At 52.6% G+C, this 17,168-nt stretch overlaps 1 protein-coding gene across 2 annotated transcripts in view; it reads left to right on the top strand.

Annotated features, from left to right (window-relative positions):
• Nucleotides 1-13,550: 13,550 nt before the first annotated feature.
• Nucleotides 13,551-17,168, top strand: part of ANKRD33B (ankyrin repeat domain 33B) — a 72,006-nt gene continuing 68,388 nt past the window's right edge. Inside the window, exon 1 of one of the 2 annotated variants that reach the window (XM_070245864.1) lies at nt 13,551-14,340. In XM_070245864.1, the coding sequence (XP_070101965.1) occupies nt 13,987-14,340 (354 nt within the window). In that variant the 5' untranslated portion in view covers nt 13,551-13,986. 2 annotated transcript variants of the gene reach the window in all.

Raw genomic sequence — 17,168 nt, 5'->3', positions numbered from 1 at the left:
CTTCAGGGTTGGGAAGCAGCACCTCTGTCAAGAAAGATTAGGCCTATCCCGGGAAGGGATTGGAGAGGGTAGAGGAAGGTTCTAGGAGTCTACTGGTTCCACTAAGAGCTGAGGGTAGGAATTCAATGGGGCTTTCATGTATCGTGGTGGAAGGGAGCTGGCAACTCCAGATCAGGCCTGTGGTTGCAGAAGTCTGTAATGTTCTGGAAGCCTTTCCATGTTTGTCACTCCTGGGCTCTTGTCTCAGGCCACAAGGAGAGAAGGCAGGCAGATTGGAGATGACTGAGTCCCACTGCACAGTTGGAGAAGGGCCCCAGGGGTGGAAGGGCTACAGTGGTTGTGTTAAAGAGGAACCTGCTCGAGGAAGGGGTCATTACTGCTGCAGCTGCTGGGAGGCTGGTCAGTGGCCCTGGGCATCCTGGAGACGGCCTGAAATGGGTCCACCAATGCCTCAGCTTTGTGTCACCTAGAGGCACTGGAGGCTTGGAAAGTATGATGATGACATCCTTGCCTAATCTTGTTACCATCTTCCATCACTCCAGTTTTTAATCTTCCAGAATTATACCTGGGTCTCAGGTGGCTGGTACTCTCACCAGGCTCCACTCTGCTTCTCCAATTCTTCCTTCTGGAATCTCGTATAATTGGAGGCTATTTAGAGGAGAGGAGGACCACAGCTCATCCTTCAGGACCGTTAAACTGGAGAAACAGTGGGCTTGTGATCTAGGGAACGAACAACAGTAATGCCGATTCTAACACTTCAGTGATGTTTATTATGTGCCAGGGGCTGTTTTAAGCATTTTATATAAATTAGCTCATTTAATTATCATTAATAAAACTACGAAGAAGGCATTATTACTATTCCCATCTTTACAGACAGAGAAACTGAAGCATAAAGCAGTTAAATAGTAGCTGCAAGACTATTCGACTTGTCAAGGGAAGCTCCTGGGTTTCCTTAGCCTGGGAGGGTTAATAACGTCCCCAAAGAAGGCCGATCCTGACCAACAGTGGTCATTTCCAGGGGACTTATTGGGGATTGGGAGCTACTGGGCACATTCATCATCATCAGTATCATTCTTTGGGTTAAAATGTGCAGCAATAGGTCCAAGAGACATGTGGAGTGGGCATTTCCCAGTGGGCGACCTGGCTGTGGGGAATTTGGAGTAAACAATGATATGAGTAATGGTTAAGCTCCAGAGCCAATGAGAAATGTCTGCACCATGAGTTGTACTATAAACAGTCTTGAATTCCAGATCCAGAGGAGACATGGAGCCAGGAGATGCCCCTCCTCGCGCCACTGGGTGGGGAGGTGGCAGGAATTCCATTCTCCAAAGGGGTTGAGAGCGGGGTGGCTCTAGCACAGAGGGGATCCTGGGATGCCTTTTGTAAGGGCAGGGCCTCCAGATACAGGGATTAAAGGAATTTCTGGAGTAAGGAGAGAGCTGGGGCTCTGGGTTAATCCTTCTTTCCACAAACGTTTACTGACTGCTAATTATTAATAATAGCTAGCATTAACCAAGTGCGTACTCAATTACAGTTTCCGTGTTAAACCTTTTCCATGAATTGTTTTTCTCAGTCTTCTCTTACAACCTTGTAGGGCGGGTGTTGCTATCCCTGAGAAAGGTACATAGCCCCAGCAAGGTCAAATAACTTACTCAAGCTAAAAAGAGCTGAGCTTTTAAAAATGTGTTAAAGTGTACCAGACATTCAGAAAAATTGTAAGGGTATAGATTAATGAGTTATCTCACAGGGAATGCATCTGTGTAACCATCTCAGTATGACAAATAGGACATGGCACTCCAATCGCCCCAAACACCTCCCTTGTCCCCTCCCAAATCACTGCCCCTCCTCCCCCCCAAAGGTACACACTATCTGGACTTCCAGCAATACAGATGGGTTCTGCCTGATTTTAAACTTTCTATAAATGGTATCTTACAGCATGTGTTCTTTTGTGTTTGCCTTCTTTTGGTCAACATTATGTTGGTCACATTCACCCATGTCGATGAGGGAAGCATAGGTCATCCATTTTCACTGCAGTATAGCGTTCCATTGTATGAACATACCACAGCTAAGTTATCCAATCTCTTGTTGATGAGCAGTTGTTTTCTCTTCTTATTCTTGTTTTGTTCTCCTCTTCCTCCTTCTTCCTCCTCTTTCCCATGATGAACAAAGCTTCTGTGAATAGCTCAGTCCATGTCTCTTGTTGGACATGCGTACACATTTGTGTTGGCTACGTGCCCAGGAGTGGAATTACTGAATCATAGTGTTCGTGTTAAGTGGGATTTTGAACTCAGATGTGCTGACTCTAAACTTAACAACTGTGCCCTATGCACCACGTGCCATGGACAGCGTCAGGCTGGGGATAAGGAGGCAAAACCACAGAGAGCTCCCTGAGGAGACACCTCATGTGGCAGAGGGAGCAGAGAAGCAGGGGTGGGAACACGAGCTATGCTGGGGAGTTCTGGGAGGGGTGTAAAGAAGAGGATGGAATCTCTGGCTTGGGTGTCTGGGCAGGTGCTAGGTCATTAAACATGATAAGGAGGGCAGAAGGGGAGCCAATTTGTGGGAGAAGAGTGTGTGAGTTCAGTCTGGCCCAGAAAGAGTCCCAAGAAGCTTGAGGTACCTCCAGGTGGCACTGTCCAGGGCCCCATCTGGCTGTGTTCCTATAGGAGCCCTAGGTGTGGGGAAAGCCAGGGATAGGATGAGATTCCCTGGGGAGGATGGACACAGAGAGAATAGCTTTGCAGACCACTGACATTGGAGGGTCAGGTTGCCTGCTAAGACCAAGTGGAGTGGAGAAAGAGAAAGTGGAAGAAGGAAAGGAGAATTCTAGAATGGCAAGAACCAAGAACAGGTACCAGAATTTCTGAGTGGGTCTAAGAACCCCCCACTGTGGAGACCACAGCCACATTTTTAGGACGGTTCTTTTTTAGCAGGCAGACTTCCCCTGGGGGTGGTACTCAACAGCCTGAGAGATGCTGCAACAAGGGGGTGATAGGCATGACCCCAGGGGAGGGGTTAGCTGGCTGTGGGTGATAGGAGGTTAAGGGTAAGCCTGGAGGCAAAGAATCTGATGAGAGAGGAATTTAAGTGAGACCTCTTAGAATTAACCCAAGACAGAGAAAGAAAGAAAAAAAAAAACAGGGATGAGGGTGTGGTGTTGGGAGAGCAAAGAAGGGGTTGGAGGATTGTGGGTTTGGCAAGGCCTAGGGGCAAGGTCAGGTGAGGCAAAAGCCACTAAGAGTCAGGATAGAGGCTGGGTGGGAAATGTGTGTTCCTTGAAGGTTCTGCAGCTAGAACAAAGCAAAGGCAATCTTTCCCAAATTCGCAGAGAAGCATCCATGTGTGGAATTCTACTGTCTCCATTTCAAGAGTCTTCTAGACCAAATTTTTTACTTCACCCTTCAGTGCCTGCTACTGCTCAGTGGCAAAGGTTCACAGATGACTACATGGGTGAATGAGAGGAAGGGAATATCGCTGGAAGTCCTTACAATGAGACAACCATGCTTCATTCAAGAGCCCATGCGAGCATGTGTGGGGTGGGGCAGGGGCACGTGATTCTATGTTGTATGGATGTAGCCATACTTTCTGCTGGTAGGAAGGATCCTAGTACATATGGTGAGAATAAATAGATGCTTAATAAAAACTGGCCAAATGAGGGTGCCCTGAAGTCTGGGAAATCTTAGAAATTATGATGGAAGGTAGATAAGGGGATGCTGAGAGTTGTCCAGAGTGGGAGCCCTAAGACGGCTGGTTTGGGGAAAAACGAAACTAAGTTCAGTCTGAAATCTTTTTGGGTTTTAGGGAAAAATGTCTTAAAAAATAGACTGACAGAGTTCAGAAATCTTCTCCAAAGGGTAGATTATCTGAGCCAGATGGAGAAGCAATTTGGTTTCACTCCTCCAACAATCTAGCGAAGGGCAATTTGGGCCAAGAATTTGGGGCTCAAAGAGAGAGCAGAGATGGACTTGGTGAGCAGTGAAAAACCATCCATAATGGAGCAAGATAATTGTTATGTCAAGTCAGAACCACCGCGACCCTCTGTCTTCCATGGTGTGTGTTGAGGGTGCAGGGGAGGAAGACATTTCCTCTCCCCTCTCTGGGTTCGTCTGGCCGGAGAACGAATTAAATTCACACGAGACAGAATAGCAGGAGAAAACTAAACAAAGCTTTATAACATGTATACATGGGAGAGGCTCAGGCAAGCCGAGCAACTCGCCAAAATGGCTGAAGCCACCACCTTAAATATCATATCCAGCTAAAGACAAAGGAGGATGTTGGGGGTGGGGGGAGTCAGTTACAGAAGATTACCAGAAACAGGAATAAGATTATTATGCAGATTTAAGTCCTTGCCTTTGGCATTGATCCAAGAGTTTGTGGAGATAAGGTCATCCCCTTTCTTCCTGGTACAGAGAGGGAGACATCTTTACAGATGGAGATTTCCTTTACAATGTAAATATCTCCTAACAAAGGGCAAGCAAGTTCCACCCCTCAGTTACTTTCCTGTCTGCAGTTTATTAAAAGTAACCAGCACCAAATAATCCTCATGCCGAAGAGACATATCTTGGCGTGGCCAAGGCCAGTCCCCGACAAGGGGTCACAGTCCTGTCAGTTCAGCACTGAAGCTCTTCTGGTTGAGACTGCTGGGTTTCGTGCAGGGGGAGTGGGGTCCACCGGAGCCCATCGTCCGTATGTGATAACAACAATGACACAGGTAACCTTTACTGCCCCCCAGCACCCCAACCCACACACATTGTTAGGCTCGAATGAGGGTTGGGGCGAGTAGTTGAAGCATTGACTTCTATCCATTCTTCCAGTTCTATGGCCAACACATCCAATCAGCCAGCAGCAGCAGCCGTGGCCCGTCTGCTGTACCTCCCGTTCCACGACACAGACTCTGGTCCAGCCGCTCCCCTCAAAAAATGTATCCTTTTCGCTCCACTGTCTAAATTCGAGAGCTTTATCGAGGCCCTGCTCTCTTCAGTGACGTCGTTCAACCCTTCCCATTGGAGTGGGCTATGGCTCCACAGTTGGCAGCTCTCAGGGGACACGGGCTGCATATCCCCGGAGTGCATCGGCAGCACAGACAGCTTACCATCAAGAGTAATTGCAAGCTTTTCAGAGCAGGACCATGCTGGGATGCTTTTTGATCCCTCCCATTAAATTGACACTTAATTAATAAACACTATGGAGGAGAGTGTCTGTGAGGGGAGGGAGGGGACAAGGTCTGTGCTAATAAACCAGAAGCCAGGTCTCAGAAGGGAGCGGATCCCTGAAGCGTCCTTGCAGTCCGGGGAGGGGAACCAACTGCTGCCTCAGTGAATACAGGCATGAGTCACTGGGTGAGGATTCCGCGGAGGAAATCTGTGATCCAGTGTGCATGTCGAGACGGTGATTGCGCATCTGCTTCGCTCAGTACGCCAGCTGACTGAATAATTCCAGATTAGGAGAGGGAAGAATAGAACTTTGGGATTTTATCATCATAAACAGGGGATATTTTTGGTCCAAGGATAAAATACCAGAATGTTCTGGTGGATCGTTGAGAGAATCTATCCCCTCACAGCCGTGGAACCAGAGGCAGTATTCAAGTGTAAACCATGTGCCAATAAAAAGCAGTGACTGTCGGCTCCACCGCAGTCAGTGTTGTGAAGGGCTGGATGGAGCTCCCACAAACCGTGCCAGCTCTGGGTCAGTCTTCAGAACTGATGACCTGAGTGCTTCCAGGTTGGTAGGATGGGTCGGTTGCTTCAGAGTTAGAATCTTGAGAAACCTGGGGTTGCTTAACCACTGGCTTCATTTATTTGTTCAGGAATGTTTGCTAAGCACGGTCTGGGCTGTGTGCTGCTGTAGGATACAGCCAGGACGGTCTCTGTTCTTGAAATCCGCGATCTGGGTCACAATCCTCCAGCCTTGCCCCTCTGCAGTCCGGTGTGGGCAGAACTCCCACCTCCTTCCCCTTCTTGGAGCCTCAGAGCCCCAGGGGTATGAAATATGTGAGGGGGGCCCCCATTTTCCAACTCTGTGCTGGAGAGCTGGGGTGACTACCATTTGGGCAGCCAGAGTGAGTCCAGGTGACAGTGTCTGTAGGTGGCCACTGCTCAGGCAGAGAACGTGGGTCAGGGCTGGAAATGTCTGCTGAGTAGCTGAGTATAATAGAAGAGAAGCCCCTGTAGGACCTTTGGGGAAGGGGGTCGTGGGGGGGGGAAGGGAGAAGAAGCAGATGATAGCGAGTCAAAGAGTAACAGGGGAAGTGTAGGGGGGTAGAGGGGACACATTGCCTTCTTACATCACGGCCTCAGAGTGTTTGGGGGTTTTTCTGAGAAGCATGTAGTACTTTGTAATTTTCAAAAAACATATATATATTTTACATGAGTAAATAAAAGATGAAAAATGGCAGTCGTGGAAGGAGATCTTTCTTGCAGAGCGTTTGGCTGTGAAGGCAAGATGGGGTGGGTGGAGGTGGAGCAGGGTGTAGGAAGGAGGCAGAGTCTGTTTCAAGATGCAGATCTGAACGGAGGATGACAGGTGCCACGTGATGACATGAGGACTCTGAGGGGGGTATCGGGAATCCCCAGGGAGGGGGCCCTGGGCTTGGTTGTGGGGGAAGGTGCCTCTTCCACTGGTTACTGAGCTGTGGCAAAGGTCAGGTATGCAGACGACTCTCAGCTGGGGGAGGGGAGGCCAGGGCGCTCCCTGGGGAGAAGATTGGTCTCGTTTCTCCCTAGAGCAGGAGATGTGAGAGCCGTCTTGAGGAGAATGAAGGAGGATTCGAGAAGGTTGCTGTGGGGACCAGAAGAAGGGGAGGGCGGCAGTTTCGGTACCCTGGAAGCCTGCATTGCTGGAGCCGGGGTTGGGGTAGAGAGGCATTATGGGATACTCCTGATGGGGACAGACGTGAGGACAGGAAAGGGGCAGATTGGGACCCCACCGCCAGCACAGCTTGCTCCCCCGCTTCCTTTGGTCTTAATTCAAAGGCCCTTCCTCAGTGGGACCTCCTCTACCTCTCTCATCTAAAATCATAATCCCTGGATCCCACCATTTTCTTTCTCTGTTTTATTTTGTCCTTGGTATTTAATACGAATTAATATATTATGTATTTGCTGTTTTTATTTTGTTTCTTATGTGTCTCTGCAGCAGAATGGAAACCCTCCAAGGGCAGGGGTTATGAGTTAAATCGTGTCCCTCTACGATTCCCAGATTGAAGCCCCAACCCCCAGCACCTCAGAATGTGATCTTATTTGGAAATAGGGTTGTTGCAGATGTGATTAGTGAAGACGAGGTCATTAGGGTGAGCCCTAATCCAGTATGACTGGTGTCCTTCAAAAACAGAGATTTAGTGGGCTGGCCCGGTGGCACAGTGGTTACGTTCACACCTTCTGCTTCTCTGTGGCCCAGGGTTTGCTGGTTCGGATCCCGGGTGCGGATCTGGCACCACTTGGCAAAAGCCATGCTGTGGTAGGTGTCCCACGTATAAAATAGAGGAAGATGGGCCAGTCTTCCTCAGCAAAAAGAGGAGGATTGGCAGCAGTTAGCTCAGGGCTAATCTTCCTCAAAAAAAAAAGAAAAAGAGATTTAGTTATAGAGACACACACACAAAATGCCACGTAAAGACGGGGTGATGCTTCTATAAGCCAAGGAACACCAAAGATTGCCAGCAAATGGACAGAAGCCAGGAGAGAGGCCTGGGACAGGCGTGGTTTAACGGGAATTTTGAGCATCAACCGAAATGGCGAGACACCCTCTGAGATGCTAGGGATTAAAAACAAATTGATGAGACCTGGTCCCTGAACTTGGTGAACACTCAGGTTACAAGAAGGAAGATAGTTTTGCAAAACATTGTTGGACAACAGGGTAATAAGAGCTATTATAGGTCTTGAACAAAGGGGCAGTGACGGGGAAAAGAGGTGGAGTTTGCCCTGTTCTTGTGGGAACACCTTCTGTGAGCAGGTCTTGTAATAGCTTTTCACATCACATATGGCTCCCTAAATTGGCCTTAAAAATCCAACCACCTGTATTCACATGAGGATCTGAGGGCTTTTGTCCTTGGAGAAAACACAGCTTCTCTAGTTATATCCTATTATTTCTAATTCTCATCAAGAGCAGGAAGAAGTCAGAAGAACTGGCAGTTAGGGGTATACGTGCATGTCCTCCTTCCAGGTATTTAACCACAAAGGCAGAAATCCTCCCTAAAAGAAAAAGAAACTCTTAAAAGGTTGTACCAATTCTGATTGCAAAGGGAGGAATCCAGCTGCTGTCAATTGAACTGAGTTAGGGCCACACAGCCCCTAATCTCTTTAATAGGGAGATCCAGAAATACACACAGAGACTTTTCTTTGTATTTCTAAGCAGCTCAGAAGGGTAATCTGGCCTAGCAATTCTCTCACTTTGATGCGGGCTTGGCAAGCCGAGGAGTCGAAAGAAAGATTTCTTGGACTCTCAAGGTCTGTTAGCAGTGTTCCTTTATTCAGAGAATAACATGGGGACAGGACCCATGGGCAGTAAAGAGCTGCAAACATGGGTTGAGGATAGGGCTAAATTTAAGGCATAGGCATGTGAGTTCTCTCTTTACAAGACAAAGGAAAGATTACGTAAAAAAGTCATTAAAATGGTATCAGTGTGGGTGGGGTATGGTTGTTGGGTGGTGCTATAACTTTAGATAAGAATCAGATTGGATCAGGTCAGGACTCCTATGCTCCCCGGACGGAGGATGATACAGCTCGGTATGTAGGGCCGGTCACCTTGGGCTTCTCTCCCTGGGGTAGCCTTGATCCTCATCAGCTTGACTTCAGGATACTCTAGGTGGCCTCCACTTATTGCAAATGGGGAAATTTGGGAAATTTGCAAAACTCCAAGCCAAATGATTTTGGTTGACTTAAACTGTTTTTAGAAAACAAGTGACTAAGAGATGCCTCATCCCCAACTCACTGCTACTTCTCCTGAGGCAGTGGCAGAGCTGGAGGAGCCTGCTGCAAGCCTCAGAAGGCAATGAACTTCTCCAAACTCCACCCTTGAAGACCATTTCTGAGGGCAAGGTGGCAGCAAGAAAATGGAGCATCTCAGCCTTCACGGATCGGGGCCCAGGGTCTGCTCCCCAGCCGCAGACTCTCCCCAAGTCCCCATCTTATTCTTCGACCCAACTCCAGGCACTGGCCCATTTTCCTTTACTTTTAAGTGGGGCCATCACTCAGTCCAGACCCCAAGAAAGCAGGATCCAAGCCAGCCTGCGGTGCTGTCCCTCACAGCCGCCAAAGGCAAGCAAACAGCCTTTTTCATTTTAAGGAGCTTTAATGCCACTCACCAGGGGACAACAAAATTGATAAATACGCTCAGTGTTTTCTTCTGGATTTGCAAGCTATCTCTCTATATTCTGGCCATGTACAGGCAGCACAATTAATGTTTTTCCTACCGTTAATGTTTTTTCCACATTTGGCTTTTTCTGTTTTTAAATATGCTTTTTTGCTGAATTAAGTTTCTTTTAGTTGCTAGTATGGAAGCCAACTCTTTGGAGCTTAAACAACAACAAAGGATCTTATTAAGTGTATATTATCTGGTGAGATCTGCTTTAGATTCGTCTTGTCATCTTCGCCCTGGCCCCCCAAATTTCCACTGGAACTTGGTCACATCATTTTTAGAACAAAAGTGTCACCGACTAATTGCCCTGAGGAGCTTGAGCATGGGTTTAGAAGTATTTAATTGTTGTTGTTTTTTTGAGGAAGGTTAGCCCTAAGCTAACATCCACTGCCAATCCTCCTCTTTTTCTGCTGAGGAAGACTGGCCCTGAGCTAACATCCGTGCCCATCTTCCTCTACTTTATATGTGGGATGGCTGCTACAGCATGGCTTGACAAGCAGTGTGTAGGTCCGCACTCGGGATCTGAACCAGAGAACCCCAGGCCAGCGAAGCAGAATGTGCGAACTTAACCACAGGGCCAGTAGGCCGGCCCCTACTTGCTTTTCCAAATTGTTCTTTTTCCCTATTGTTATGTTAAAGAGATGCAATCACCAGCCTCCCTGAACCAGACCAAGCCTCACCTCGAGAGCTACGCCTAGGACCTTTGCCTTATGTCCAATGCTAAGATCTCTCCAGGAGGAGCTCACCTTTGCCTTATGTCCAATGCTAAGATCTCTCCAGGAGGAGCTCAGGCCTTCCTACCGTAACCTGCAGTGTACGTGGAAGCATGTTTTCCAACTGAGCCTGCACAAGCCAATACCCACCTCTCCCTTTCGAATGTTCATTCCCCATCCCAAGCAAATGTCCCTGCTTCCCTTTGTTCGGGGACGCCATGACTAGAAATGATTCCTCATGCTCTCCTATTTGCAGCAAATACACTTTACTTTGTGAGGCAACTACTTCTGGCGGAGAGTTGGACTGAACTCGCCAGGAGGGAGCTCACTTTTGTTCGGTAACAGTAGGACACGAGCAGGCTCTTTGTAGCTGAGTCTTCCCATCTGAGACCATGGTCTGGCTCTCCTTTGATTCACGTCTCTATCTCTGGAACAGTTTCTGTACATTTCTTGAGTTTCTTCCCCAATAGCCTAGACTTTGGATTACCATTCTGAATACAGCAATGAAGAAAATATTGGAGTTTAAGAAGCTCAGGCCACTTGACCTGGGAGGTTCTTCTGAGGAAATATCTGGACAAGGGTGAATTTGTGCACACTAAGAAAATGCTGGAAATACCCTAAATATCAAGAGTAGGAGACTGGTCAAATAAATACTGGTATACCTATGATAATACTTTCAAAATCGAGAATTCTTATGGCTGCAACTCAATAGTGGTACAGCCATAATCTGGAAGCTGGCTCTGTCTGATAGCACAGTTGTCTCTTTACCCCAAACCACCCTGCATTCTCATGCCCCGCACGGGGACCAGCTCTCCCGGCAAATAGGGCAACACATTTGGAGCAGCCGCTCCTGCAGAGCAGTTTATATCAAGGCAAACGGATCCTTTAATTTTAATAACAACAAAAGTTGATGCTTATTGTGTGATAAATTCCAGACAATGTGCAGAGGTTTGAGGTCACTTTCCATTCAGTCCTCCACGGAGCCCTGGGGGGTGGGCCCTGGTTATTCTAGAGCAGTGGGGCGGGCTGGAGTTTGTTCCACCACTGGGTGCCCTCCCCCCCCCCCCAGCTTTGCCTTCCAAAGTTGAGGGGGCCGTTGCTACAGGTGCATTCAGTTTTCAGTCTTTAAATGCACTGCTTGCAATTTTGAAAGAAACTCCTGTGCAGTTAGGTAGCCTGTTCCAGAAATATAACTGAAGTAGTGAATGTTTTTTTGATGGCCTAAAGACAAATTATTCAACTAAATCAACAAATTGTGTAATTGCTACATATATATATACATGCATAACTATATCTTTAAAAATCATAAATTAAAACATTTCATTGATACTGAATAGTCTTGGATAAAATACAGTTTCTCAAAAAGTTAATGATTTAAAAGTTATCCTGAATGTGTTGGCGGTTTTGATAAGCTACTTTCTCCTTTCTATGTAGATTTTGTACACATAATATATAATCCTTGACTTTACTAAAAATACATATGCCTAATTTTGTGCTCGTTTAGCAACGTTGAGAACCTATCGTCTCTGTGGTAAAAGGGGTGCACTTCTAAAAGAGAAAATGATCAGCTTGATTTTGGAGCCCCATCACCCACAAACGGCTGCTTCTTATTTGGAGCAAGCTGTTCCAGAAGTTTATCTCTAAAGGGCAAACCATTCAAGTGCTATTTGGATCCAAATTTCTGAGGAAGGAAAGAAGGAAGCAGTGAGCTCTGAAGATAGAGCCTGAGTTCCGTAGCGCCTGGCGAAGAGGACCAAGAAAGATGATGTGCCGAGCAGCCCTCCGGAGCTGCAGCCTGCGGAAGGACCCCGGGCGCATCGCCGGGGACCCTTTCCCAGCCTGGGGGGTTCTTCCTCTAACACCAGGCTGTGCCCTATCTGGCTGGGAGAAGAGGAGGGCAGCAAAGCAAACCCCGCCCTCCGGGGCACTTCAACTTGTAAATCCCCTGCCTTCCTTTACAGACCTCTGGACAAGCTAAAACAACCGTCAGCCTTGAAAGAGGGAAAATCCTAGTGGGAATTTATGTAAATATGGCCAGTTACAGGAAAAAGGAAAAAGCAAAGCATGATTTGGGGTATTTTTGGCTTCAGAAAGAAAACCCCGAGTACAGACGGAAACCGGTGCGCCAAGTTCCCTTCTAGCTCAGAGCGCGCGCTCAGGCGTAGCCGTGTCTTCACCAGAAATCGCTGTCCTCGGGGCCCGCCGTCACCCCCCGCCCCCACTGGCCCTGCGGATGCCCGGTTCTGAGCAGGTCTGGAGGACGCTGGAGGCCACAGCGATCACCACGGCCAGTCCAGCTCAGCGCGGTGTCACACCAGGGACTAAAGAGGTCTCGTAGATCAAACCTCGCTCCGGCCCCCACCGCCCACCCGGGGTGCTTTTGACGGTGTTCCCCCGCTGTGTCCCTCAGCTTGCCCACCCAAGTCTGGGGGCCTCAAGCTTGTTCCTAGTGGCTGTGTCCGCTCGGTTTGGTTCACTTTTGAGCCCCGAGGGCCTCCCATGGGCTGGCATACGGTGATCACGCTGTCAAGAGCGGTGGAAAGAAAGGAGGGAGAGGGGACAGAGAGGGGATGGGGACTCTGTGGTCTCTGATTCTGCCCCTGGACCCGCGATGCTTCCTGTCAACGATGCAACACTGCGCACGCAGGCTGCTGGCGCGCGCTCACCACGGCGCCTCCACGAGGATTTGGCCCACTGTGCATCCTCCTCCCCGAGGTCAGGCACTCCCCAGGGCAAATCCTCGCTCCTCGGCCCGGGACGGACGCGGAGAGGCCAAGCTCGGGCCAGGGGGGCGCTGGGGCTCGGTCGCGGCGGGCGATTGCAGCCCTGCTCTCTCCGTTTGGCAGTCATCCTCGGAGTCGGCGCGCCCGGTCGCGGCCTCACTGGGTTAATCCGTCTCGACTCCGCAGATCCAGGCACAGCGACCTTGGCTAGGAGTGGGGGAGGAAACACGCCGCTCTGGCCTGGAGCTGCCCCTTCCCACCCAAATGTTCCCCCCTGGGGCTCCTGGACACCTCCCCAAGGTCGCTCTTTTAGGAATACACTGCAAGCCACAGTTGGCCCGGGCTCTGTGACTTGGCGACTCTGCAGATCCTCCCTTCTGGGTTGGGACTTCCCCGCGGCAGGCGGGAGCTCCCAGTTCAGAGGGCCACGGTCCGCAGCGCGGCGGGTCCCGGGTCCCTTCAGTGGACTCCACCTCCCTTGCATCCGCTTGCCCTCCGTGCCCTGTGCACCCCGTGGATTCCCCGGCCTTCAAGTCGGGACTGGGATTGGCCCGGGAGCCCAGACTCCCGGGGAGGTGAAAAAATGGTCTCGGTGGCTCCGACGAGGAGAAACTCCCTCGACCCTGGCCCGGAGGCCTGACGCCCTGGGCAGCGGCCGGCCTTGGGGGCTTGGATGTTCCCGACGCGGGAAACTGGCTCAGCCGCGGCGTTCCCTGACCCCCACCTTCGCCCTCATCCCCGGAGCCGGCGGACGGGAGGGGCGGGCCCACCCGCCCTGCGCAACACCGGCGTTCCGGTTGTTTAGTTATTGTTTCTGGTTCTCCTGCGAGTGCATTTCTCAGCTCCGGGGAAAGGAGCCGGGTGTATTGTCCCCACGGTGCGGAGAAAATCCTTGCTTTGCTCTTAACTTTTGCCGGGAACCGGCTCCGGGCAGGGGACCCTGGGGCGCGCGCCTCCTTCTGTGCGGCCGCCCCGCCCCCCGCGCGCGGAAAGCCCCAGTGGCTCCTCCCACCCCCGAGGGGCTTTCTCCTGCCTCCAGTGACTTTAGTCTTCCAGCGCACGCTCGTTTCTGCTGGGCTGGTGCGCGCCGAGCACTGCTCTGCTGGGGCCGCAGGGGACAAGGGGCGGTGACCTCGGTGCGCGCCCGGCGTCCCCGTCTCCCGGCCTGCGCCCGGCCCCCGGCCCGCGTCCCGGCCGCCAGCATGGTGTTGCTGGCCGGGCCCGGGCCGGAGGGCGGCGGGGCGCGCTGCGTGTCTCCGCAGCCGCCGTCGCCCCCGCGGGACGCAGAGGTCGGGGAGGACCCTGCTGACTACGAGGAGTACGAGGACTTCTCCCGTCTTCCCGACACCCGCAGCATCGCTTCAGACGACTCCTTCTACCCTCCTGGAGGCGAGGAGGAGTACGGCGCCGAGAGCGCAGAAAGCGTCCCGGAGGGCGTCCCGGAGGCGGCGACCCTCCTCCGCGCCGCCTGCGCCAACGACGTGGGGCTGCTGAAGGCGCTGGTGCGGCGGGGACCGAGCGCCGAGGAGGTGCAGGAGACAGACCGCAACGGCCGGGTAAGCTGGCGTCCCCGCAGGGTTTGGGTCCCCTCCGCCCTCCCTGTCCTTCCCCGCGCCGCCTGGATCCCGACTCTGTCCAGGTCCCGCGGTGACTTTGCCGCTGTAAAGAGCACTTTTTCCTCGCTCTCTGGGCGCGCGGCGCCCTGGGTGGCCTGCCCATGCCCGGCTGGGCGGGAGAGCCACTATACTCTGCCCGGGGCCACCGCGCCGCGGGAGACGCCGCTGGTCCTGCGTCCCGATCGCGTCCCCTTCTCGTTTTGCGCCCCCAGAGTCCTCTTGTCCCTGAATCTCCCCGGGGGCTGCGCCCAGATCCGGGTTTGAAACCTCTCGCCGGGTCCCTTCAACCTTGTCCCCCCCACCCCCACCCGACCATTACCCTTCCCGCCTGCAGAGGAAACCCCTTCTGCCTAGCGCCACAATTGCCCCCTCGGCCCCTTGCGCTGCGCCTGCCTGTGCCCTTTCCCGAGCGCAGAACGGCCCCCCCGACCCCGGGCCACACCGATTCGGACTTTCCTCCGGGACCGCCTGCTTACGCGCCCCGCCCCCCATGCCCCGCTGCGCCTCGTGACCCGCGCGGCGACCCGCCAGGTGATCTCCAACTAGGCTGTCTGCACAGTCACCGCGGCGAGCCACTGCCACCCGCCCCCAGGCAGGGCCTGGGGAGGGCGCCGGAGGGGTCGCCACCCACCGGGTAGGGCAGGCAGGCGTGGGGGTGGGGTGGGAAGAGGCACCGGGTATCCGTTAGTCGTGTCAAGACTCGGCAACAGACGTTTAGAAAAGGAAAGAAAAGTTGGCTTGAGAAGAATTGAGAAGGACTGGCTCGCCGAACACAACCCCCCCCCCCCCCCCCAAGCACGTGGAGGGCAGCACCGCAGAGGGACCCGGCGGCCAAGTGCCGCCTGGTCTGGGCTGCGTGGACCGGCGGCAGCGGTCTCACCTGCTCGTCACGCTGCCCAGGTCCCGCGGGCGCTGCCGCCCCAGTCTAGCGCAGACCCGGGACGCACGTGCTTTTGCTCCGGAGCCCGCAGCTGATGGGAAACGTGCTTTTACTCGGGGGCAGAGCGGCACGTCCCTGACTGCGGGCTGGGCTGGGCTGAGGCAGGTGGGAGCCGGGGAGCGTCCCCTTCTGCTCCTACACTGGACGCGTCTGACGTGGCACAGCGTTTGAACTTGGAGCAGGGTCTGCGCTGGGTGTGATGGGGCGGGCGACGCTGGCCCGGAGGCCCCTAAGGCCGGGAGAGCTGAGGCGGGGCCTGGGGGCAGCGTCACGCTGGTGGCGGCGTTCTGATGCCTGGCAGAGCCTGCTCCCCGCCCTACCCCTGTCGTCCCTGTGGGTGGGGCAGGCGACTGGGACTGTGTCTGCGGCTCCACTTTCGCTTTTACTGAGGAGAATTTTCACCCGCGGATAGATGTTTCTAGGGGACCTCGCTTTCCTGAGGCAGGTAAGGGCTTTAACCGAAGCCCTTCAGGGATCAGGAAGGACATGGGTGGCGGTCTCTCCCGTGTCCTGGCAGCCCAGCGGTCCCCAGTGGGCTGGGGGGATGGGGCTCGGGCAGGCCCTGGCTCGCCCAGCCCCCACAGGGCTCAGCTTTATGATGTCTTCTTTGGGGGCAAAAAATAAAAGTTTGAAGACAGCTGCATTGGAGCCAACTGAGATCAAGGTGAACCATCCCCAGGGGGCTTTGGCCTGACAGACTGAGTTTCTGGGCCACGTTTGAAAGCCCCTTCCTGAGCATAGAGTCAGGGGAGGGCAATGGAACAGGCTCCAGCTTCTCAGCGCCTGTCTGCCTCAGTTTCCTCTTAAAATAGGGCTAATGACCGCGTGTACCTCCTGGGGTTGTGAGATGCAGCGCCTGATGCACACAGCTGGGTGACACGGCCCTCCCTCGGCTACCGTCTTGGCCTGTTTCTCACTCCCCTGCCTTCTCTGTGCTCAGAAACGCGCATCCTCCAGGTTTATTTCCTTCTGCCAGCAAAGCTGTTTTTCTCCCTTCTTTTCCCCTTGATTATGGAGTCTCTGTCTGTCTGCTCTGAGTCTTCTCTCTGCTCCGCACCAAATCATGATGGGAAAATGGCGGGTGGCCACCAGCTGCAAGACCCCTGGCTGTTTCATCTTCTGATCAGGAGCAAGTCCTGTGTTCTGTACCTGAGCGGGGAAAGGCAAGAGCTGCTGTTCTTCCCGGGGGCTTCTGGATGCTACTGAAAAAACTTCGCTTCCTGTGGCACGTGAATAGTGAGTCATTGTGTGTTCATTGCAGACCTACTGCGTGCGAGACACTGGTTAGGTGCTGTAGGAGACTGGAAGATGAAACAAACAGTTCCTGCCTTTGAGAGTCTTAACCTTTTAGTTGAGGAGAGAAGCACTCAGAGAGTAACAGTACCCAGTGCTTAGAGAGTAACAGTACCCAGTGCTTCTGGCCAGAGGCAGGACATGAGGAGAAGACACTTTGAAGAGATGTGGAGCAAGTGTCTTGAATGTGGGAGCTGGGACAATCCTGGAAGCCCAAGGAAGGGAGAGTTTTGGAGGCAGTGGCGGGAGGATGTTCCCGCTAGGCAGATGGAGCCGAGGGGTGGTGCAGCATGGAGAGGGGACAGTGTGGTAGCTAAAGCTGGAGGCAAGAGGCCGGCCTAGAGCAGCTGGCTAAGAAATAGGAAACTGGGAGACAAACTGGTTTCAGCATGCCAGTGTCCAACCCTGGGGCTGTGGTGTGCCTCCCCCAATGGCCACATGACTCGCTCACCCACTGCCTTCAGGTTCTTGTCTTAGGGGCATCCTCTCAGGGAGGCCTTCCCTCTACCCCTAAGCCAGCAGCATCTGGAGCTGG

The sequence above is a fragment of the Equus caballus genome, chromosome 21, assembly GCF_041296265.1.
Source record: "Equus caballus isolate H_3958 breed thoroughbred chromosome 21, TB-T2T, whole genome shotgun sequence".
Classification (NCBI taxonomy): Eukaryota; Metazoa; Chordata; class Mammalia; order Perissodactyla; family Equidae; genus Equus; species Equus caballus.
This window is presented reverse-complemented; position numbering and strand designations above follow the sequence as displayed.